We start from the raw sequence: 25,495 nt of genomic DNA on the forward strand, positions 1-25,495 counted from the left end.
GTGGCCTACACCCACCCCACGGGAAGCGAGTAAAGAGGAGGCCGAAAACAAGAAATCTATGTTCTGTGGATTGAACACACTCGTCTCCACAGACCCCGACATAGACGATTGCCTCACCCTAGAGAGTGCGCAGCTAAAGACATTCCTGTGGCACCACCCAGAGGTTCAGCTCACTACTGACATTACAGCAGCTGACTACGAAGAAGCAGAACTTCTTCTACTACAACGAGCCCAGAGAGACTCGTTCCCCGATGAGCTAGACTGTCTACAGGGAGCAAAGCCCGTCCCATCAGACAGCAGACTGCTCCACCTAGCCCCCGAGAGCGACGCCCATGGTCTCATCAGAGTGGGTGGTCGTCTGCGGAGAGCTCCAGACTTACCGGATGACGTCAAGTACCCGAGTCTTAAACAGCCGACACAAGGTCACAGAGCTGATCATAAAGAAATACGACGAGGATGTGCATCACGCCGGGGCAGAGAGAGTCTTCGCGGAGATCAGACGTCGTTATTGGATACTGCAAGGGAGAGAAGCAGTGCGGCGCTTCCAGCGAACCTGTCTAGACTGTCGTAAGTGGCGAGCGCAGCCCAGTATACCCCGGATGGCTGACCTACCTCCCTGTCGCCTCCGACTCGGCGACAAGCCTTTTCACTCCACCGGTATGGACTGTTTCGGCCCGCTGTATATAAAGAAAGGAAGAGGAACCGAGAAGCGGTGGGGTATTGTATTCAAATGCATGACCACCCGAGCGATGCATATAGAACTCCTTCCAACCATGAGCACAGACTCATTCCTTATGGCCTTCCGAAGATTCACATCGCGGAAAGGCAAACGTCTATATTATTGTCTGATCACGGGACAAACTTCAAAGGCGGAGAAAGAGAGCTGAGAGAGAGCTTCCAAGCTATGGGCCCAGAACTTAAGACCCACCTCGCTCCATCCCAGATTGACTTCCAGTTTAATCCCCCGAACGCACCTCACTTCGGTGGAACTTGGGAACGAGAAGTACGTTCAATAAAGACAGCCCTGTACGCCGTGCTTGGGGCCCAGACCGTGGCGGAAGAAGTCCTAATGACAGTCCTCACGGAGATCGAGGGAGTATTGAACTCAAAGCCCCTCGGTTACGTCTCAAGTGATGTAGCAGATGTCGACCCAGTCACCCCCAACACACTCTTGATGGGGCGGCTGGACCCCGCGCTACCACAGACAATGTACAGGCCTGAAGAAGCGAACGGCCGAAGAATGTGGAGGTACAGTCAAGTATTGGCTGACAAGTTTTGGAACAGCTTCCTACTCCACTATCTACCGTCTCTACAGACCCGCCAGAAATGGGTGAAAGAGAGAGACAATTTGACAGAAGGAACAGTCGTCATGATTATCGACCAGTCACTACCCCGAGCTATGTGGCCGGCTGGCCGCGTAAGCAAAGTGATCACCGGTGCCGACGGAAAGGTCCGAGCAGCCGAAGTGCTCGTCCAAGGACGGATCTACACCCGACCCGTGGCGAGGCTAATAGAACTGCCAAGGCTCCCCGATACTATCGATGACGACCATGACCCCATGACTTTGTGAACTGCCCGACCCCTCACAACAGACATTGAGTAGTGGACAGTGCGGTTAATCTGTCTCTGCTTAGCTAATTAGGTGGGACTAATTAGGAGGCGGCTATTACAAAGGATCAGATTAAACCGAATATATATATTTATTGATTGATATATATTGCATAGTATTTGTATATCGTTTGATATCCCTTGTATATTCCTTGTACATATACACGGAATGTCCCTTTAGCCTAGTACAGACCATAATATTTCATTCTCCTATTGGACAGCGGTCCACAGGCGCCAGAGCCATGCCTCCAGAGTCAGGTTCAAGGCCACCGTCAAGACATGTCTGTACATGCCCGGCCTTGCCCAGGGATACGAGACAGAAATGAGGTTGGCACTAGATTGTTCGCCGTGCATATAAATATGGCGCAGGTGAATACAGAAGTAGAGTTACCCAATAAGTTGAAGCCTCACCCACGATACTCTGTGCGGTGAAGTATGGCCTGTTTGGCCCCAAATAGAGCATTGAGACCGCGTGCAAATTAATAACTGAATTGTCAGAGTTTGGCGCTATACCGTCGAGTGCGACATATTTCTATTAAGTCAGTAATAGTCTATTTGTGTATAGTGTATCGTGCGGCTAAAGTTCTACAGTGACCAGCATCACCAACGCTTCCTCGTATCAGCTAGAGTGCTTATCCAGGCTGGGCTGCTTTCATGGCGCTTTCACCCGAGGAGACCTAGACGAGAACCGTGTGGACATGTACACTGGATTAATCTACCCGACGACTGCATAGCCCTTTGCGGCTGGATTATATTTGTTTTGGTCCTGTGATTTATGGAGCGGAGAATCGCCGACGCCTACACGTGTTGGATTTACCCTGTGAGGAGACCAGTCGAGTCTGCGCCTCAGAGAGCCTGAGGCCGGCTAGCTTTCTTCACTGTGGAGCTACAGTCTACGGAGAACAGCTGTATTCGTCTGTGGATCAAGAGGCTATTGCACCGTCTCCTGTACTTGGAGTCTCCTTAGTCATCGTTGACCAGACTCTCTACTACCGACAGATCCTCTACCCCTGCTGGCTTACAACCGGGGGGGACCCTTCCAGTATCTCCAGCTATATATTACTAGTGTACCATAGATATAATTCCCTAAGATTCAGGTTGTATAATTACCTCCTGCGTAACCAGAGAATGGACATTCATTATTGATTTGCCTACGCACATTCCTTTGCCTTATAAGCGCATCCAAAGTAAAATACAGAGAAGTATATTATGTACCTTTTGCTGCAATAAATACTTGATTACACCTTTGTGTGGAACCGATTCATTGTGGGAAGTGTTCATCATATTTATATATCATGTACTGTATGGCCAGTAATTAAAGTACATAAAGCGGTAGTGGTTTAATGATACCATACTTATCAATACAGTCAGGGAATTGTACCCCTCAGTTACAAGGACATTATGACATACATGACATACAGATAGTACAGTACTGTCTGTACATATCTCTAGATAGTAGGCTACTATTTGTATATCTGTACTATCTATTTGTATATCTTACCCACAAAATGATTAAACTAGCAGAGCTCTGTAAACATGGGCCTCACTTTCCATCAGCAGAACCTTTTCCATATACTATACTATACTATACTATATACTATATACCTGTATGTCATGTATGTCCCTATGCCATAAATGTCATGCTGTCATAAATGTCACTATGAATTGAAAATAGTGACTTGAATTGATGTAAACAAGACAAACGTCTTTCTCTGGTCTGCATCCCCTTAACAATTGTGTGTATTAAGCCGTACTGTATTATACCCATTCTGCAATCTGTTAATAACATTTTCAATCAATCAATCAAAACCACCCCGCCTTCCCTCTCACGAGCTCCATGTAACGCGGAAGTGCAGTGGTCTCTCTATGTGAATCACGTGACGTGCCATCATGGCCGCCCTCTGGTAGTGGTGGTAGTGCAGGGAGCCGAGTTGACGTCGACATCAAAACAAACCTCTTGAAATCCACTCATTTATCCACTGGAGGAGGGAAACGCGTCGGTCGCGATGCAGAAGATCAAGTCGCTCATGGCCCGGCAGGTGAGTGAGAGGAGCGAGTCTGCAGGCTTTTCACCCGCCTGTTGTTACAGTAATAACATCAACCCTGGCAGGTGGAGCTAGCAGTAGTTAGCATCCCAGCTAACAGACCAGGTCTGACAGCTCGTCCTCTGACAGATCAACACAACGACACGTTTTCATTCCAATAAAGCCCGCTGCTCAACCGGGGTGTCATTTAATTAGCATGCAGAAAGTATTTGTATACACACTGTGGTTTATTGTTTATTGTTTAAAAGGATCCCCATTAGCTGTCACCTGAGTGGCTCGAGCTTCCTGGGGTCCACACAGAAAGACAACACAAAACATAACAACATGAGATACATGTGACAATCACAATTAACAATGATAATCTAAAAACAGTCGAACATTGTAGACATCATTATCAACATCAGAATATTTTGCTCACATATTTAAGGAGTGCACTCTCAGGTGGTATTTGAAAGACACTTTGCTGTTCAATTGACTTACTGTATTGTTCAGTACTGGGCAGTTATTCCAATGATTGATGGCACGATAAACAACAGTCCTCTTTAAAGCATTTGATTTTGCACGTGGTAACAACATACTCTGTCCATCGTCGGCTGAGCTAGTAGAATAAGAATGAACCCGACTGCATCTGACAATTTGTTTGTATAAGAAAACGGGTTGAGACGAAAAGACAGTGTTCCTGAAAGATTCTACTGTGTTGAAAACCAGCCTATTCTCTACCGTTAACCATGAGAGTGTATTGTGTACCAATCTGGACAACTGGGGCACGACGACGACAAGGGGAAATATGGGCGGATAGGAAGTTCTCACCTTGCTAGGTAATGTTAGACAGCCTGCTTAGTCTATGAATAACAGGGGCTGTCGCTTTCAGAAATCATTTCTAGATGTTCCTGTATGTATGTATGCATAATGCCTCTAGCAGTGTCCTGCCACACGTTGCATTGTGTGTAACTCGAATAAAAGCGTAGATATAATATATGCTGAGGCTACAACAACAACACACAAGGTATGATAGAAGTGCCTGGCTGCTGTCCTTCATGTTGATTACCTTTGTTGATGGTCTGTTTTCATTCAGAGCTAAAAGCTTGGTTATATGAATGAGATATATACATCTTAAAAAAAACCTGGATGTTATTGTTTTTGGCAGGGCCTGAAAAGTCCCCAGGAAAGCATGTCAGACCTGAGCCCTGTGGAGAGCCTGAGGATCCCAAGCAAGGTAAGGTTCCTGTGAGGCTGATAACAAACCGCTTGACTGCTTGAGGCACTCTGGTCTGGCAACGTGAAACCCGGAACACTGTATGAAAACAAGCTGCGTTGCAAATGGAACCTGAACTCCTATCGGAGAACAACAGGGCCGTTTTGTTGTCTCATCATGGTGGATATGATTCTCTCAGAGCTGCTTGTGTGATTGTGATAGTAAGGTCAGGCCAATTTTGCTTTGAAAATTAAACATCAAGAACCAAAACTATTCTACCTTTCATTTTTGGCAGAGTTAGGCTCTAGTCAGTCAATTGTGAACCGTGACATGAAGGTATCTTTTTCTCTTATTCTGCTGTAACTTAGCCTTTAGCGTTTTCCCATCTGTTTCTGATGCATTATGGTAGGAATATATCAAAGGAGGCTTATTACATTTATTCATATTGCTGTGGATGATATAATGCATTTAGCTTATCTATCAAGGAAGGAGACAACTGTGGCCAAGGAATGTAAGCTATTCACCTTAAATCTCTGCTCAGGGACATTCATCCACTCGTTCTGTGTTCATCTTCCCCTTCATAGCTAAATGTGTAAGTTTTCTTTAAGAGGGTGTCTGGGGATGAACTGGAGGGGGCAGGGGGCTTTGTGAACTGGAGGTGGCAGGGTGCTTTGTGAACTGGAGGGGGCAGGGTGCTTTGTGAACTGGAGGTGGCAGGGTGCTCTGTGAACTGGAGGTGGCAGGGTGCTTTGTGAACTTGCATCTAGGATTGTCGTTAGTTTGGGTACCTCTAGGCCTAACAAAATTAATAGTTGGTTTCCGGTTGCCGACCGACCCTGCCGATTTAGGTGCGACCCAATATATTTTATGAGTTTAAAAAATAATAAAAAAAATAAATAATTTTTTTTTCTTTTTTTTTTAGAATAAAGTTTCATAGAAATCTTAGTCAAACATTTAGTATTATGGATATTAAACATGCTGGCAGAGTACATGCATCCATGTTGTTGTGAACATTTTAATTAAATAAAGAAATTCCCTATCCATAGTCGCCGTGGGAAAGAATAAAATAAAAAAAATTAAATAAAATAAATTCCCTACCTACCCATGGCCAAACTGACAACCAACAGGAAACCAACAATATATATATATTTTTTTTAAACTTTGACCAGTCAGCTGGTTCTTTTAGCGTTTATCGCTTTTTCATCGCATTCATACTTGGTCAAGTTCGACCGACAGAAGCAGGCTGAAAGGGTTCAGATGGGGGGGAAGACACTCTGGGAAAGGCACGGCTGCCGTCCGGGATTCGAACGCGCTCAGCCCCAGATCCGTGACGAGCACGGTTGTCCACGGCGCTGAAATAGCACTCGCGGTACGTGGTGAGCTACTGGAGCTCCCCACCAACAATATATTTTACTTTGCCCTAATATAAAAGACGAATGCCAGCTGTCGGTATATTGTTTCTCGCATCTAGCCAGACCTCTTCACGCTAGTCGTGCTTGTGCAGCACAGGAGATATTATAACCAGAGTGTAACGTTAATGCTGTTGTAACGTTAATGTTGTTGTAACGTTAATGCTGTTGTAACGTTAATGTTGTTGTAACGTTAATGCTGTTGTAACGTTAATGCTGTTGTAACGTTAATGTTGTTGTAACGTTAATGTTGTAACATTAAGATTGTTTTAACGTTAATGCTGTTGTAACGTTAATGCTGTTTTAACGTTAATGCTGTTGTAACGTTAATGCTGTTGTAACGTTAATGCTGTTGTAACGTTAATGTTGTTGTAACGTTAAGATTGTTTTAACGTTAATGCTGTTGTAACGTTAATGCTGTTGTAACGTTAATGTTGTTGTAACGTTAATGTTGTTGTAACGTTAATGTTGTTGTAACGTTAATGCTGTTTTAACGTTAATGTTGTTGTAACGTTAATGCTGTTGTAACGTTAATGTTGTTGTAACGTTAAGATTGTTTTAACGTTAATGCTGTTGTAACGTTAATGCTGTTGTAACGTTAATGTTGTTGTAACGTTAATGCTGTTGTAACGTTAAGATTGTTTTAACGTTAATGCTGTTGTAACGTTAATGCTGTTGTAACGTTAATGCTGTTGTAACGTTAATGTTGTTGTAACGTTAATGCTGTTGTAACGTTAATGTTGTTGTAACGTTAATGCTGTTGTAACGTTAATGTTGTTGTAACGTTAATGCTGTTGTAACGTTAATGTTGTTGTAACGTTAATGCTGTTGTAACGTTAATGTTGTTGTAACGTTAATGCTGTTGTAACGTTAATGTTGTTGTAACGTTAATGTTGTTGTAACGTTAAGATTGTTTTAACGTTAATGCTGTTGTAACGTTAATGCTGTTGTAACGTTAATGCTGTTGTAACGTTAATGCTGTTGTAACGTTAAGATTGTTTTAACGTTAATGCTGTTGTAACGTTAATGCTGTTGTAACGTTAATGCTGTTGTAACGTTAATGCTGTTGTAACGTTAAGATTGTTTTAACGTTAATGCTGTTGTAACGTTAATGCTGTTGTAACGTTAATGCTGTTGTAACGTTAATGTTGTTGTAACGTTAATGTTGTTGTAACGTTAAGATTGTTTTAACGTTAATGCTGTTGTAACGTTAATGCTGTTGTAACGTTAATGTTGTAACGTTAAGATTGTTTTAACGTTAATGTTGTTGTAACGTTAATGCTGTTGTAACGTTAATGTTGTTGTAACGTTAATGCTGTTGTAACGTTAATGTTGTTGTAACGTTAAGATTGTTTTAACGTTAATGCTGTTGTAACGTTAATGCTGTTGTAACGTTAATGTTGTAACGTTAAGATTGTTTTAACGTTAATGTTGTTGTAACGTTAATGCTGTTGTAACGTTAATGCTGTTGTAACGTTAATGTTGTTGTAACGTTAAGATTTTTTAACGTCGTTAATGCTGTTGTAACGTTAATGCTGTTGTAACGTTAAGATTTTTTAACGTTAATGCTGTTTTTAGTGTTTTAACGTTAATGCTGTTTTAACGTTAGCGCTAACCGCGGGAGACCAGCAACGTGTCAAAAAGGGTTGAAGCAAATGCTTTGACATATTAGAGGAGCTCCCTTGCTGCACTAAATACTCTCGCTGCAGGTATTGTGTTTAGCTGTATTCCATCTTTTCTGTGGCGCTCAGCCAAACGTTCAAGCGTTTGCTGCTATTAGCCACAGACCGCTGTTAAAGGGCATTGAGAGCACGTTTCGTTCGATAGATCCATCTTTTATTGCTATTTTGCAGCCAATCTCTGCCACAATCATTGACAAAATAATTTGAGGTATGCAATGCCTCCCCCTTTCCCCCTATGCTACTACTACCCTGACTAAATATACAAATATTAATAGACTATAAAAAGACTGTATATAAATATATATATATAATAAAAATACATGTACCTAACACATTTCGAGTGGGACACCAAGGGTTGTGAAATTTAGATTTGAAGTAAATATAATGAATGTATGACTGCATATGATTTTTTTTTTGATAAATAGACTATTCTTAGAATGTAAACAAAACCAAAGAAAGAACACTATTGTTCTGTGGGCAGCCCAGGACTGTTAGCCTGCATCACACCTCCACGCTCCTAGAGGGGCAGGAGAAGATGCAAGGTGCGCTATTCATATTAGATTAGATTAAAATGTATTGCAAATGTAACAGTAAAGTACAATATACAAGTGATTAAACTGGAGTACATATAAATAAGTACTACTGTACTGAGTAATGTTTGTACAGTGTTATTATAGTATTCTGTACAGTGATACAGGTATAAAAACACTATAGAGCAGGTAGGGATTGTGTGTGTGTGGGGGGGGGGGGTGTGTGTAACTGACATACTGCAGATCATCTGTGTCGTATAGCAGGTCATTATACGGTAAACTCCTCATACAAGTAGCAACTGCTTCAGGCTGAAGCATCTATCTAACTGTGAATCATTATAGCTACATGTCGGCCAATAAATATAAATAAATCAAACATGCGTCTGTGTGCGTGGACACCTTCCTCTGTATGTTACAGTGTTTGATCCTGTGTGTGTGTGTGTGTGTGTGTGTGTGTGTGTGTGTGTGTGTGTGTGTGTGTGTGTGTGTGTGTGTGTGTGTGTGTGTGTGTGTGTGTGTGTGTGTGTGTGTGTGTGTGTGTGTGTGTGTGTGTGTGTGTGTGTGTGTGTGTGTGTGTGTGTGTGTGTGTGTGTGTGTGTGTAGGTATATTCAGACAGAGGGGAATACATCTATGTACAGTAAATAGGAATATATAAATATAATTATATATGTATCGTACAGTATATACAAACCGCGACAGTCGTGTCGGTGTGAGACACATCTCATCTACATTGAATCACAATTCACTCCGTCACGGTTTGGTCACCAGAAGCGTTTGTCATGAAGATACTTCCGTTTGTGAAAAGCAGTCGGAGCGAAGAGAGCAGCGGCTCTAGATTACGACGAGGTCAGTGAACGGGAGCTCTGCCTGCTGCTACTAGCTTCTCTCTGACTTTGCTTTGTTGTGCGTTTGACCTTCTTTTTTGCACAGCTTTGAACGGGACCAGGAAGGTGACCTACTCCATTTATCCACAGTGCAACCTGATACCCAGCCAGGTTAATACACAGCCAGGTTAATACACACAGCCAGGTTAATACACACAGCCAGGTTAATACACACAGCCAGGTTAATACACACAGCCAGGTTAATACACAGCCAGGTTAATACACACAGCCAGGTTAATACACACAGCCAGGTTAATACACACAGCCAGGTTAATACACACAGCCAGGTTAATACACAGCCAGGTTAATACACACAGCCAGGTTAATACACACAGCCAGGTTAATACACACAGCCAAGTTAATACACACAGCCAGGTTAATACACACAGCCAGGTTAATACACACAGCCAGGTTAATACACACAGCCAGGTTAATACACACAGCCAAGTTAATACACACAGCCAGGTTAATACACACAGCCAGGTTAATACACACAGCCAGGTTAATACACAGCCAGGTTAATACACACAGCCAGGTTAATACACAGCCAGGTTAATACACAGCCAGGTTAATACACACAGCCAGGTTAATACACACAGCCAAGTTAATACACACAGCCAGGTTAATACACACAGCCAGGTTAATACACACAGCCAGGTTAATACACACAGCCAGGTTAATACACAGCCAGGTTAATACACAGCCAGGTTAATACACACAGCCAAGTTAATACACCCAGCCAGGTTAATACACAGCCAGGTTAATACACAGCCAGGTTAATACACAGCCAGGTTAATGCCCAGCCAGGTTAATACACACAGCCAGGTTAATACACACAGCCAAGTTAATACACACAGCCAGGTTAATACACACAGCCAGGTTAATACACACAGCCAGGTTAATACACCCAGCCAGGTTAATACACAGCCAGGTTAATACACAGCCAGGTTAATACACAGCCAGGTTAATGCCCAGCCAGGTTAATACACACAGCCAGGTTAATACACAGCCAGGTTAATACACACAGCCAGGTTAATACACACAGCCAGGTTAATACACAGCCAGGTTAATACACACAGCCAGGTTAATACACACAGCCAGGTTAATACACACAGCCAGGTTAATACACAGCCAGGTTAATACACACAGCCAGGTTAATACACACAGCCAGGTTAATACACAGCCAGGTTAATACACAGCCAGGTTAATACACAGCCAGGTTAATACACACAGCCAGGTTAATACACACAGCCAGGTTAATACACACAGCCAGGTTAATACACAGCCAGGTTAATACACAGCCAGGTTACTTAATACACACAGCCAGGTTAATGCACAGCCAGGTTAATGCCCAGCCAGGTTAATACACACAGCCAGGTTAATACACAGTGCAGGCTGATATTAATAATAATAATAAATTAATAAAGGTTAATATGACTAGAAGTCTCTCGTGAAGCTCGTAATGTCTTTAGGCCGCCGATGGCTACGGATGACTTTCCCCAAACCTCTATTTATCCTGCAGGGTAGTTATTGTTCAGCGCCGCTGGCCCCGGGAAGCCGTGTGTGGTTTGTTTGTGAGCGAGACGGAGTTTACTCTTGATAAGCAAAGCGGCAGCTCGGTTTGCATCGTCGGCTCGGGACGAACACGGTGCAGTTCATTAGCTGAGAGCAGGGCCGCTCGTCTTGTCTTTATCTGTGAGAAGAGAAAAGAGACGGGGCTTTGAACTTAGCGTATTTCAGACCATCTGGGCGGCGCGGCGGCACAGCGTTGGTTAGACGGTCCTGGGTTCAAACCCCAGCAGGGCGCCTTTCTGTGTGGAGTTTGCACGTTCTCTCCCTGTGTTTGCGTGGGTTTCCTCCTCCACCTCCCACACACCGAAAAGACATGTTAGGTTTCCTGCCGTTGCCCTTGACCAAGGTACTGGGATTTAGTGTTGTCAAATATCGAAAAATCGATACATATCGATTCTGAATATTTAAAAACGGTTTCAATACTAATTTCCCGAAATATTGATATTTAATTATTCATAAAAAAGATATTATTTTTTTGTATAAGGAAGTTGCATTGTTCATTTCAATACCTGTAATAGTACAGTAGTCCACACACACACACACATGGAATATGACTGTAATACAAACAGTTCAGTTTGTCAGGTACATGCAACACAGATTACAGTGTTGACATCTGTCTGCTTGAGAAAATACCATGTTCTGCAATAAAAATGATTGAAGTGAGATGAACAGTTATTTTTAAATGTGTGATCTAAAGATAAACAAAGGGTTTTAAAAGTGTTATATTTATCTTCTCTTATAGTACCAGAGAGAAGCTGAGGAGAATCAACCAGCAACAAAAGCTAAATGTATTAAAAAAAATAACAAAACATTACAGACCCGCCCATCTGCACCTTTGTTTATTTTTCCTCATATCTTTATATTCAGAGTTAATTATATCGTTTACACTGTTTATTCTTTCCTCATATCTTTATATTCTGAGTTAATTATATTGCCAATATGTATGTCTTTCTGCTATTCCCCTGCCCATACCTACAGTATTATACTCCCCTCCCCCCATGCTGCTATGGGGATCAATAAAGGAACATGTTATCTTGTTGTATCTTATCTTATAGAGTCCCGTTGTACTTTTTAGAGCTGATCAAGGAGCGCCTCGGTCATGACGTGTGTCTGTGGCTATAGCAACTGATTGACTTTACAAACAGGAAAACCCTCCTGAGATAGTTTTCCAATTTGATTGATGGCTATTGTCACGACAAACACCCCAGCCGAGCTGTAGTGTAGTAGTAGTAGTAGTAGTAGTAGTATAGTAGTAGTAGTAGTAGTAGTAGTAGTAGTGGTAGTAGTGGTAGTAGTAGTAGTAGTAGTAGTGGTAGTAGTAGTAGTGGTAGTAGTAGTAGTAGTAGTGGTAATGGTAGTAGTAATGGTAGTATAGTGGTAGTAGTAGTAGTAGTAGTAGTAGTATAGTAGTAGTAGTAGTAGTAGTAGTGGTAGTAGTGGTAGTAGTAGTAGTAGTAGTAGTGGTAGTAGTAGTAGTAGTAGTAGTGGTAGTAGTAGTAGTAGTAGTAGTGGTAATGGTAGTAGTAATGGTAGTATAGTAGTAGTAATAGTAATGGTAATAGTAGTAGTAGTAGTAGTAGTAATAGTAGTAGTAGTAGTAGTAGTAGTAATAGTAATAGTAATGGTAGTATAGTAGTAGTAATGGTAATAGTAGTAGTAGTAGTAGTAGTAATAGTAGTAGTAGTAGTAATGGTAGTATAGTAGTAGTAGTAGTAGTAGTAGTACTAGTACTAGTAGTAGTAGTAGTGGTAGTAGTAGTAGTAGTAGTAGTGGTAGTAGTAGTAGTAGTAGTAGTGGTAGTAGTAGTAGTAGTGGTAGTGGTAATGGTAGTAGTAATGGTAGTATAGTAGTAGTAATAGTAATGGTAATAGTAGTAGTAGTAGTAGTAATAGTAGTAGTAGTAGTAGTAGTAGTAGTAATAGTAATGGTAGTATAGTAGTAGTAATGGTAATAGTAGTAGTAGTAGTAGTAATAGTAGTAGTAGTAGTAATGGTAGTATAGTAGTAGTAGTAGTAGTACTAGTACTAGTAGTAGTAGTAGTAGTAATAGTAATAGTAATAGTAATTGTAACTGAGGGGTACAATTCCCTGACTGTATTGATAAGTATGGTATCATTAAACCACTACCGCTTTATGTACTTTAATTACTGGCCATACAGTACACGATATATGAATATGATGAACACTTCCCACAATGAAATCGGTTCCAAACAAAGGTATAATCAAGTATTTAATGGAGCAAAAGGTACATAGGATACTTTACATTATTCTTTGAATGCACTTGTAAGGCAAAGGAATGTGCGTAGGCAAATCAACAATGAATGTCCATTCTCTGGTTACGCAGGAGGTAATTATACAACCTGAATCTTAGGGAATTATATCTATGGTACACTAGTAATATAGCGGGAGATACTGGAAGGGGTTCCCCCTGGTTGTAAGCCAGCAGGGGTAGAAGATCTGTCGGTAGTAGAACGTCTGGTCAACGATGACTAAGGAGACTCCAGGTACAGGAGCCGGTGCAGTAGCCTCTTGATCCACAGACGAATACAGCTGTTCTCCGTAGACTGTAGCTCCACAGTGAAGAAAGCTAGTCGGCCTCAGGCTCTCTGAGGCGCCGACTCGACTTGACTCCTCGCGGGGTAAATCCAACACGTGCAGGCGTCGGCGATTATCCGCTCCATAAATCACAGGACCAAAGCAAATATATTCCAGCCGCAAAGGGCTATGTAGTCGTCGGGTAGATTAATCCAGTGTACATGTCCATACGGTTCTCGTCTAGGTCTCCTCGGGTGAAAGCGCCATGTGGTCAGCCCAGCCTGGATAAGAACTCTAGCTAATACGAGGAAGCGTTGGAGATGCTGGTCACTGTAGAACTTTAACCGCACGATACACTATACACAAATAGACTATTATTGACTTAATAGAAATATGTCGCACTCGACGGTATAGCGCCAAACTCTGACAATTCAGTTATTAATTCGCACGCGGTCTCAATGCTCTATTCTGGGGCCAAACAGGCCATACTTCACCGCACGTTGTATCGTGGGTGAGGCTTCAACTTATTGGGTAACATACTAAGGCTAAGAAGGGGGCTTCTATATTCACCTGCGCCGTATTTATACGCACGGTGAACAAACTAGTACCAATCTCATTTCTGTCGCGTATCCCTGGGCAAGGCCGGGCATGTCCAGACACGTCTTGACGGTGACTTTGAACCTGACTCCGGAGGCCGGTCCCTGGCGCCGGTGGACCGCTGTCCAATAGGAGAATGGAATATTATGGTCTGGGCTAAAGGGATATTCCGTGTATATGTACAAGGAATATACAGGGGATATCAAACGATATACAAATACTATGCAATATATATCAATAAATAAATATATATATTCGGTTTAATCTGATCCTTTGTAACAGCCGCCCCCTAATTAGTCCCACCTAATTAGCTAAGCAGAGACAGATTAACCGCACTGTCCACTACTCAATGTCTGTTGTGAGGGGTCGGTCAGTTCACAAAGTCATGGGGTCATGGTCGTCATCGATGGTATCGGGGAGCCTTGGCAGTTCTATTAGCCTCGCCACGGGTCGGGTGTAGATCCGCCCTTGGACGAGCACTTCGGCTGCTCGGACCTTTCCGTCGGCACCGGTGATCACTTTGCTTACGCGGCCAGCCGGCCACATAGCCCGGGGTAGTGACTGATCGATAATCATGACGACTGTTCCTTCTGTCAAATTGTCTCTCTCTTTCACCCATTTCTTGGTCTTCTCCTGGGATGGTCTTCCATCCAGGTCTCGCTGCTTGCTGCCTTGTCCTCGGGGGAGAGGCTGCGCAATACTTGCGGGTCGCTGCTGGCCCACTGCCTGAGATCAAAGCCGCCTTTGATCAGGGAGGCGCGGAGCTTGAGTAGAAGGGCCTCGGCTTCTTCTGGCGTCGAGACGCTTTGCAGACAGTTGTCCACGTAGAAACTATTTCCTACACTTCGTCGGACCTCTTCATCAGCTGCTGGGTCCTCTGCGACGTGTTTTTGCAGTGCAAACGTAGCACAGCATGGGCTGCATGTGGTTCCGAAAGGGAGGACTTCCCATTGATAGATGGCTGGTTGCTCATCCCCGATCCTCTCTCTCCATGGTAACCGTAGCAGGGGCTTGTCCTCTGGGGAGAGGCTGCGCAATACTGGGGGGTCGCTGCTGGCCCGCTGCCGGAGATCAAAGCCGTCTTTGATCAGGGAGGCGCGGAGCAGCGCACGACGTCGCCAGTCAATTTTCTTTATGTGTCCCGCTGTGATTAGCTTGTTAATCTCAGCGCGGTACACAGTCTCTTGAGCGGGGTCTCTGGCTAGGCGCCGCTCTGTGTTCAATAGATACCGCTCCGTCGCTTCTTTTGGGGCGTGGAAGGTGGGCATACCCTCTCGCCTCAGGAGTGGAGTTGCGTATCTCATCACTCCGTTGACTTTGACTCTCTTTGTCCCTTGCTCGAGGAGTGCTATGGCGTAAATGTCTTCCTTGGAACAAATGTCTTTCTTTTCGTTCTTAAAGGGCATTGTCTCTAGTGTCCATAGCCTCTCGACATGCTGTAGGAGGGTGGTGTCTTCTTCTGTCACTCTGGAGTGGAGGCAGCTAGTGGCTGCTGTTCGGTTAAGAGACTTAGCGAGGGGGCCTTGTAATGTCCATCATCGGCGGGTCTCGACTGCTGCAGGACAGCCTCTGGGCCCTGTGTGGACCCGGTCTATCGGGACTATGAGGTCTGCATGGTCGGAGCCTATCAGCAGGGTCGGGGTGGCACCGTCTATGAGCGGGATAGGTAGTTGACGCAGGTGCACATATTTATCCATCAGCTTGGCGATGGGGTAGGTGTACTGCGACAGGCCTATTTCTTGGCTGGTGAAAGCATTAGTAATCCTATACCGTCTCTCTGGCTGCCCGCTTGCTGCGATAGTGAAGGAGACATTCTCGCCCTTTATCGTCTTTAGATCTCTTCTTATTGTCCGAATCGTCATCTGGTTTTCGCTCCCCCGCAGCCCCAGCTGGGCCGCAGCGGACGCGAGGAGAAGGGTCTTCTCTGACCCGTCGTCAAGGACGGCGTAAGTGTCCATGACCTTGTCTTGGTAACTCAGTGTTACGCGGACCACCTTTAAGAGCACCCGGGCGCCCCCGCTGCTGGCGGGGTCAATGTACATAACACTTGCCTTTGTGCTGCTTGAGGGTGCAGGCTTTCTTCTGTTACTGTCGTGTAGGACATCTAGGTGGGCTCCGTCACACCGACTACACCTCTTCTTTAAGCGGCAGTCGGCTGCCATGTGACTGCGCGCACATCGGTAACAGCGTCGGTTGGACTTTATCCATTGACCCACCTCGTCGGCGGTCATCTTCTTGAACGTGTCACATTGTGACAACCAGTGTTCTTTCTCGCAGTACGGGCACACCATCTTCCACTTCTCTTTCATCGAGGGGGTACTGTGGTTCTTGCTGCTCGGTACTGATTCTGATTGGTGCATGACGGTCACCAATCTTCGGCCATCGTTTGTTCTCCTAGGTCCCTCTCTGGAGCTTGGGGTGCTCCGCATGAACGTATCCAACCGTAGGCTGTTGACTTCTCTCGCCAGGAAGTCGGCTAGGTCTAGGAGGGATGGCTCGGGACCGTTAGGATCACGGTGGTCTCTTTGCCGCCTGAAGCGCTCTTGTCGGGCGGGCGGAAGCTTCTCTAAAATCCTCTCGACATTAGAGTTTGCGTACAGTTCGTGCATACCCTTTTCTCTTTGCGCCCCCAGCATCCCTACCAGGGATTGTACCTTGATAGACAGGTCATCTAGTGAGCGATTGTCTGTGGCTGGGGGTAGGCGGTCAATATGCCTTATCTCTTGTATTACGTAGTCCCATATGCGTCCATATCTTTGGTCGAGTGCTGCTAGAGCCGCTGTGTATGGGGTAGTAGAGGTGGCATAGGCCAGCGCTATATTGTGCGCTCGGGGCACCTTGAGGTGCTTCAGTAGGATAGCATACTTGTACGGTTCGTCAGCTACATCGGACATCATTGTCTCTAAGCACATTCGTAGCTCCGTGTACTGTGCTCTGTTCTCGTGGGTGAAGTCCGGAAACGTCGGTGTGCCAATGTATGATGCCATGGATGGCTGGCACATCGGTGAGCGTTGGAAGAGAGGCCTCCTAGGCGAGTCTCCTCTTACGCCTCTTGGTGGGCTGGTACCTGCTGGGTACCATGGCCCGCGTATCCAGGTGCTATTCCTCGGGGCTGGTCGTGCGTCAAGCTCACCCGTGAATTGAGTCGGGGGTCTGTAGCGCAGAGCCGCGGGGGTAGAGCCTGGGCTGTACTGGACCTCCTGGTCCTGTGGAGTACTGTGCTGCTGTCGGGCTTGACTCTCCTCCTCTCCCTCTTCTTCTTGCTCTGGCAGGTCCTCTAGATCCTGTAGTCGTCTATTTAGCATCTCCGCGGTGTAGACCGTTTCTTCCTTGTAGCTGGTCCTCGCGTGGACCGGTCGGGGAAGGAGTTCGGAGGGGGGTATAGGCTCTCTCTGGTGGTCGGGCTCAGGGTCGCTTGATCGGGTAGGGGAGGGTGCCCTTGACCCGTGTCTTGACGAGGCCCTGGAACCCCGTGCGGAGGGAGGGGGTGTCGCCCTGGCGATCAGCTGCTCCATTATCTGCGCTTGTAATTGGTCGCGCTCGGCTTTGCGCTTGGTGAGAGCGAGGTCGCGCTCCGCTTCTCTTTGGGCACCGGCAGCGGCGCGCTGGGCTTCGGCGGCGGCGCGCTCTGCTTCTCTTTGGGCACCGGCAGCGGCGCGCTGGGCTTCGGCGGCGGCGCGCTCTGCTTCGGCCCGGTCTCTTACCATATTCTCTTCCGCCTGAAGGCGTCTAATCTCTAGACGTATACGATCTTCGTCGCTCCGTTGCTGCGCTTGAAGGCGTTCTCTTTCCATGGAAGAATGTTCGTGCTCACTAAGCGTCTGTGCTTGGAGTCGATCGCGCTCTGTTGAGGCTGCTAGGCTGGCGAGGAATGCCTGTGCCAGCATCTTGTCCGCCTCGCTGGGGGAAGACGCTGGTTGAGGTGATCCGCTCCTGGCAGTACTCGTTGGAGATCTGTTCTCCTGTGGCGAGTCCTGGAGATCCATCTCCGGGGTGCTCTCCTCTTCTTGTAGCGGGTAGAGTTCCATCCCTGGAGAGCTGTCTTTATCCTGGAGCTCTCCGGGGACTACTTCTTCGGTCTTGGCGGGGGGTAAAGTCGTGTCAGGTCCCTCCTGGTCCCTACCGTGAGCTTGGTCAGTTACGTTAGAACCCACTAGGGCCTCTATTGGCGGGGTAGCCTGGGCGATAGGGTCGGACATAATTTTACTATCTACTTTTTCCGCGTTTACCGTCTGTAGAAGGCTAGGTAGTATATTGGCAACGTAATCCTCTAAGTACTGAGGTGTCTGCCGTCTACGCTGCGGGCGATCTACTTTAGGAGAACCGTTTTGTGGAGTGTTCATCATAGGCCATGTCAATATTAATACCACTATATTAATATTACACTAGTTACCCTCCGGCTCGAAGGACCAATTGTAACTGAGGGGTACAATTCCCTGACTGTATTGATAAGTATGGTATCATTAAACCACTTCCGCTTTATGTACTTTAATTACTGGCCATACAGTACACGATATATGAATATGATGAACACTTCCCACAATGAAATCGGTTCCAAACAAAGGTATAATCAAGTATTTAATGGAGCAAAAGGTACATACAGATACAGCTGGGAAAAGTCCAGGAACAGCTGTTTGCCTGCTGTTATGACGTCGCTTGGCATGGTTAATGTTAACAATGACCAGCGGGGGCGCTCTCATACAGCTGGTGACAACTGCCCGACGCGCCGGCTTTTGTTCATTCATTGGAGGAGCTCCGCGCTGGACTAAGCTCGAGTTCCATTCAATTCCATTACAGCTGGTGACTTCATTCATAGGATGCTACAACGTCCTACAGTATGTCTACAGACTGCATGAATGAATGTTGCTGAATTAAAGAATGAATAAGTTAAACGTGTCAATTCAGCAGTCAAAGTGTATAATATTAAAACGTGTCAAATCTAACTTCATTAGATGGCCGACGTACGGCTCTCTTGTCCATTCATTTCATCAAAAGAAAGCGTTAGTGTAATGCTTCTTGGTAACAATAAGTTTGTGTACGCAATGTTGCTGAATAAAATAATGAAACCGTTAAGACCTGTCGAATTAGCAGTGGAGGTGCTAGGTGGGCTCTATTTATAATGATATATTTTGTCTAGTACCGTGGTCTAGTGGTTTATCCCCATTCCTTTCAAGCCGACGCCCGGGGTTTGATTCCCAGCCTATCTAATATTTATATATTTTTTTATTATTTATAAAATTAAATTGCCCGCAACGATGTGCATAATACAATAGTAATAATATATAATAAGAATCCAACCAATAGAGCGACATTGTGCAATAAACAAGTAAACAAAGTAGGGCATATCGGCATTTGTACATGAGTTATTCTGAGTCAACTTATTGTCTGTTGTTGCTACGCAACTTCACTTGACTTGAAAAGACTTGATACCTCCCCCCATGCCCAACGATTAAAAATTAACGTTATTAAATGTATATATATTAATTCATTTTGCGCGAATCCACACTTCATTTCCCAGACCCACTTTGTTTTGAAACAACCAATCACGTTGCGCGATAGCACGAGCGATCCACAGTCAGTAATAATGTTACAGCTGAGTTCACGGCGAAATGTAAAATGCTACCCAGATTGTTGCGTTTCGTTATAAAAACTATGCGGTGATAAACAAAAAACGAATCGCAGTATGCAAAACGTGCGGTTCGAGGATCACAGATGAAGATGCGCAACGTCCAACTTCGTTCGACACTTGAACTAAGCTGCACAAAGATCGGTAAGTGAATGAACGAATGAATGAAAACTTTATTTAACAGATTGCAGAATGGGTACAATACAGTACAGCTCAATATACACAATTGTTAAGGGGATGCAGACCAGAGAAAGACTTTCGTCTTGTTTACATCAGGGTCCCCCATAGTAACTTGGCTTGCTACAGTAGAGTTAAATCAATGAGCCAGTGTGCTAACGTTATCATATACTCTCTTTTTTAGACTCTTTTTGTATCACAAACAGTACTGTATTTGTAAATCTGGTATGTCATAAATGTATAGATGTAGCAGTACTGTATCTGTATGTCATGTATGTCATGTTATGATGAATTGAAAATGGGGGACCCTGATGTAAACAAGACGAAAGTCTTTCTCTGGTCTCTTCGCTGGACTGAGACGTGACGTGATTTTAATTATAATATGCATGATGTTTTGCTTTGTACAGGCAATAATGAAGAAGTTCCCTGGAAGGAAGGATGTCTCTTTCAGGAAGGGTCCATCTGGACATCTACGGCAGGACCCCGCTGAGGAAGCAAGGAGGATCAAAGATCTTCTCCTCTTCTCTTCCTCCTCTGCACCAGCCCAGCCTGCCTCCGCTGCACCGCTACCTTTAGTCCTCCTCAGAGCTCAACTCCTTCCTTCTGGGAACATTTGCACTCTGGTTGGATTATTATCGTTGTGCTGTGCATGATGACTATACACTAGGGCTGCACGATTTTGGGAAATAATGTAGTTGCGATTTTTCTGACAGATATTGCGATTGTGATTAAATTTGCGATTATAATACTTTTTTTAAGCAGCCCCACAGAGGTTTATTGTAAAATGCGGCTTGCATCTGGCCTACTACGCGGTGGGTCTGTTCGGGACACCGAGCCTGAAAATGTTTCTTTTTACCTGGGAATCGATACCGGTACCCAACGGTACCTTTTTTCTGTACTTTACTCTCCCTCTCTGAAGTTTAAACTTCACAACACACAATCTAAAACCCCTTACCTCCCTCTCCCAAACCGTTCCTACAACAATAACAACAACTTGCAAAGGAGATCTTGTATCTCAATGGACTTACTGGTTAAAAAAAATTTATATAATGATAAATAAATAAAAAAGATTAAATCGATTAATCGTTCAGCCCTACTATACACCTGAATCTAATCCAATTAGACAATGTAGAATTTACATACAAATGTTGGTAGAGATGAGTTGGACTTGAACTCGCGGGGTTCCTTTACGCGGGGCTCCACAGCACGGACGCCATGACGATGCCCTGCCAGGATAATGAAACGAGAGGTCCTCCTCCGCCCACCGTGGCTGGTTCCCACACGCGGACAAGCTGCTGCAAGAGGCCAAGTCCTGTGTGTACGTGGGTGGTCTCTTTTCACGCACAACGGCATTGGCTGCCCTCCTCTGTTGGCCGGGGGGTTTTCTGTCACGATCGGCCAAAAAACAGAGAGAGGGTGCAGGGTGTCCGTGTCCGTGCCCAGAGAGGGGGTGCAGGGTGTCTGTGTCCAGAGAGAGAGTGCAGGCCAGGGGTTCTGTGCCCAGAGAGAGGGTGGAGGGTTTGCGTTAGGGCTGCACGATTCTTGCTAAAATGTGAATCACGATTTTTCTCTCTAAGAATTGAGATCACGATTCTCTCACACGATTCTTATTTTTTCAATAAAATCATTTATTGCACTCTTTACATACAACATATACGCATATCAAAGTGCTTGACTTAAACTTAAACATGACATATGTGAAAGTGCTTGACTTAAACTTAAAAGTCTCTTGTAACATACAAAATAACTCGAGTCAGAATCGTCATAATTTAAAAAAGTTAAGTAAAAAATTAAATAAATAAATAAAAAATAAATGTAACTTTTTTTTTAATAAAAAAATATCTTCATAATTCTGAAATGAGATTGCATAGGTCTATGAATCAAGATCGCCATATTTTTTCCGATGAATCGTGCAGCCCTAGTTTCTGTGCCCAGAGAGAGGGTGGCAGGGTTTCTGTGCCCAGAGAGAGGGTGCCAGGGTTTCTGTGCCCAGAGAGAGGGTGCCAGGGTTTCTGTGCCCAGAGAGAGGGTGCCAGGGTTTCTGTGCCCAGAGAGAGGGTGCCAGGGTTTCTGTGCCCAGAGAGAGGGTGGCAGGGTTTCTGTGCCCAGAGAGAGGGTGCCAGGGTTTCTGTGCCCAGAGAGAGGGTGGCAGGGTTTCTGTGCCCAGAGAGAGGGTGCCAGGGGTTCTGTGCCCAGAGAGAGGGTGGCAGGGTTTCTGTGCCCAGAGAGAGGGTGCCAGGGGTTCCGTGCCCAGAGAGAGGGTGCAGGGGTTCCATGCCCAGAGAGAGGGTGCCAGGGGTTTCATGCCGGTCCGCGTGTCCTGGAAGATTCCAACATCCTGGACAAACAGGAGAAATTCCGGTCATATTATTATCTATGTTTATTGAGCTGATTGCAGTGACGTCATACTGTAATGCTCATTGTCAATCGAAACAGTCACAGTTACCATTTGTAATCATTTACGTTGCATTACCTCGACTCTGTCTGCACGGCAGCGAATCTACCTACCTCAGTTGTAAAAGAAAAAATCCAAACTTCAAATAATTTATTATCATTATTATTTATTTAGAACAATTTGTTAATATATACTGTACGTAATATATAATATTGTAGCGAGCGTTGTCTGCATCTAGCTTTGTAAAGTGTAACCACACTTTTTCGGCTTGCCATCGCCCCCCCCGACTGCTTTGTTGTTGAATCAAGTCAAATCCTAGGTAAGCGTGTATTGTGAGCGTGAACGTTGACACGAACGTGCGGCACACTTCATAGGTTTCGTTTCGCGGTAAACGAAACGGTGACGTCATCGGACTTAAAATTTCTGCCAATAAGCAGAGATAGATATTTCCTCAGCATATGATCAGCTGCATTCCAAAGATTGGACCCTCTATACCTCACTGAGAACTGCCTAAGTGAAGTACCACAATAAGGTATATGCAGGTCCCTGGACTGACGTGTAGCATATGAATGAACATCTTTCCTGAAAAGAGGAGCAGATGGTTCAAATCGATCTGAGAGGGTTGCCAGTCTAACAAATCTTTTTTGAAGTAAAATAATTTTTTGAAGATGAGATGAATGAGTGCTAGCCCATATTATGTTACAATAAGATATGTAAGGAAAGATCAGACTATAATATAATGCTCTTCTCTTTAAGATGTGATATACTATGTCCACCATATTGGAAATATTATCCAGAGATCAGACCCGATCACGGTACATTTAAATTGATATGTATTGATCGGTATTGTGTATATTAAGCTCAATAAAATGCACATTATTTTATGTTAAAACATAAATGAGGGGCGCCCCAGTGGCGAACCACATAGCGCGCTCAGCCGCGACACGGCCGACCCGGGTTCGACTCCCGAACCCGTCGTTATTTGCCGAATGTCTTCCCCCCACTCTGTCTCCCATTCCTCCTCTGTCTCTCTCTACTGGACTGCCCAGTAGAATAAATAAAGCGATAAAACGCCAAAAAATATATATATAAAAAGAAAAAAACATAAATGAAAACCATTAGGGGAAAGCTGTGATCGAGGGTATTTCTCCTTTAAGCAGAGCTATTCAATTACCAAGTAAACCGTAGCTACATTGGATTGGTTTACTAACTTTTTTTTTCTTCAAAACTTTGTTTATTGGAGTTTTTCGTTGCAATATGAGATGAGCACAAGGTCAAACTGTACACATATATGCCAGACGTATTGCACATATCTACATATAAGTAGTCAAACTATAGGTCTGTTGAATGTAAACAATATACCTATTGCACAAAGTTACGTATAATTAGTCAAAATATAGGTCTGTTGAATATAAACAATATACCTATTGCACAAAGCTATGTATAAATAGACAAAATGTAGGTCTGTTGATTGTAAATAATATACATATTGCACAAAGCTACGTATAAGTACTGTAGTCAAAGTATAGGTCTGTTGAATATATAGACTACAGCGAGTACACCACAAAATAAATATATAGATATTGTTTCGGACATACAGTCAATTAATACTAACTTTAATATACTAGCGGCCTCCAGGCTCCAAAACAGGGGGCAGCGACGGCTGCCAGACATTGACCTTGGATTAATAGGAACCCAAGGATGACAATACACTACCTGAAGCATACTGCACCTTATGTGACACTGTGAATATATATTTCATTTAGTTAGATAGTTAAATCATATTGACCAAATTGTTTACACTGATGTGTTTTTTTTTTTTTTTTTTTTTTAAACTTTGACCAGTCAGCTGGTTCTTTTTAGCGTTTATCGCTTTTTCATCGCACTCATACTTGGTCAAGTTCGACCGACAGAAGCAGGCTGAAAGGGTTCAGATGGGGGGGAAGACACTCTGGGAAAGGCACGGCTGCCGTCCGGGATTCGAACGCGCTCAGCCCCAGATCCGCGCGAGCGCGGTTGTCCACGGAGCTGAAATAGCACTCGCGGTACGTGGTGAGCTACTGGAGCTCCCCTGCTGTGTTGTTTTTTACTACCTGTACCACGCCCCATGCCCTTCCCCCATGCTCAGTATATTTTTACTGTATTTATTTCTGTATATTTTATTTCATTTTTATTCTATTTTACTCTACTCTTATCCTAGGCAACTTGATTGATTTGTGTTATTATTCTAATTCGTGACCTGTCCTGTCTAAATGTTTAAATGTTGAGCGATTTGCAGTGTCAAATTTCCCACGGGATAATAAAAGTATTTCTATTCTATTCTATCTATTCTATTCTACTACTTGAAGTGTGCACTGTGCTACTATATCATCTAGGACAATACACATATCAGATCAGGACTCTGTATCGGCAGATATTCAATATGAAATTACTCAAATCCTTCTCTTCTTTCTACGTGTGTTCGTATGTACGTGTGTATGACGATGTAGTAGTTCATACTTCACACACACATGGGAGGGAGGTCGATGGGTTGGTTTGAGCCAATCATTGTGTTTCCAGCTGTTCCGTCTGTGATATGAACCAGTTGACACCCCCCTATAGTTTACTGCACCATCTGGGTGACCACAGGGGGCAGAGCTACTGCAGGGCTGATTGACAGATGATGTTACCCAATCAACCTATGGACACGATTGGAGGATCATTAGCAGTGGTGGATCAGGATAAGTCAGAGAGGCACAGAGAGAGACGGAGAGAGAGAGACACTGAGAGAGATACTGAGAGAGAAACACAGAGAGAGAGAGAGAGAGAGAGAGAGAGCCAGAGAGAGAGAGAGAGACAGAGAGAGAGAGACACTGAGGGTGAGTGACACATAGAGAGAGACTGAGGGAGAGAGACACAGAAAGAGATACACTGAGAGAGACACTGAGAGAGAGAGAGACGAGAGAGATAGAGAGAGACTGAGGGAGAGAGACGCAGATAGAGAGAGAGACGCAGAGAAACACTGAAAGATACACTGAGGGAGAGACAGGAGCCATGACAGTGACATGACACACTAGGGCTGATCTTCCATTTTCTTTTTGGAATTCGAAGCTTCGGGGCCGAGATTCGATTTTAATTCGAAGCTTCGAGATAAAAAAAGAAATAATAATAATAAAAAATATTAATTTTTTTTTTTTAATGTTGTACAGCACTTTGTTCAACTTTGTCAGTGCTGTAAAGTTTAAACCTTTTTAAATCTTA

The 25,495-nt window shown here is 44.3% G+C and overlaps 1 protein-coding gene across 1 annotated transcript in view; it reads left to right on the forward strand.

Moving 5' to 3' along the window:
• Positions 1-3,523: 3,523 nt before the first annotated feature.
• The window catches only part of vps50 (VPS50 subunit of EARP/GARPII complex), a gene marked incomplete at its 3' end in the record, with an annotated part of 123,027 nt that continues 101,055 nt past the window's right edge, over positions 3,524-25,495 (forward strand). The window contains exons 1-3 of the mRNA XM_084327070.1: positions 3,524-3,647; positions 4,801-4,869; positions 20,268-20,351. Of these exons, the coding sequence (XP_084183196.1) occupies positions 3,615-3,647; positions 4,801-4,869; positions 20,268-20,351 (186 nt within the window). The 5' untranslated portion in view covers positions 3,524-3,614. The remainder of the gene's footprint in view (positions 3,648-4,800; positions 4,870-20,267; positions 20,352-25,495) is intronic.

This window comes from Notolepis coatsorum (assembly GCF_963971535.1).
Source record: "Notolepis coatsorum genome assembly, chromosome: 13".
Classification (NCBI taxonomy): Eukaryota; Metazoa; Chordata; class Actinopteri; order Aulopiformes; family Paralepididae; genus Notolepis; species Notolepis coatsorum.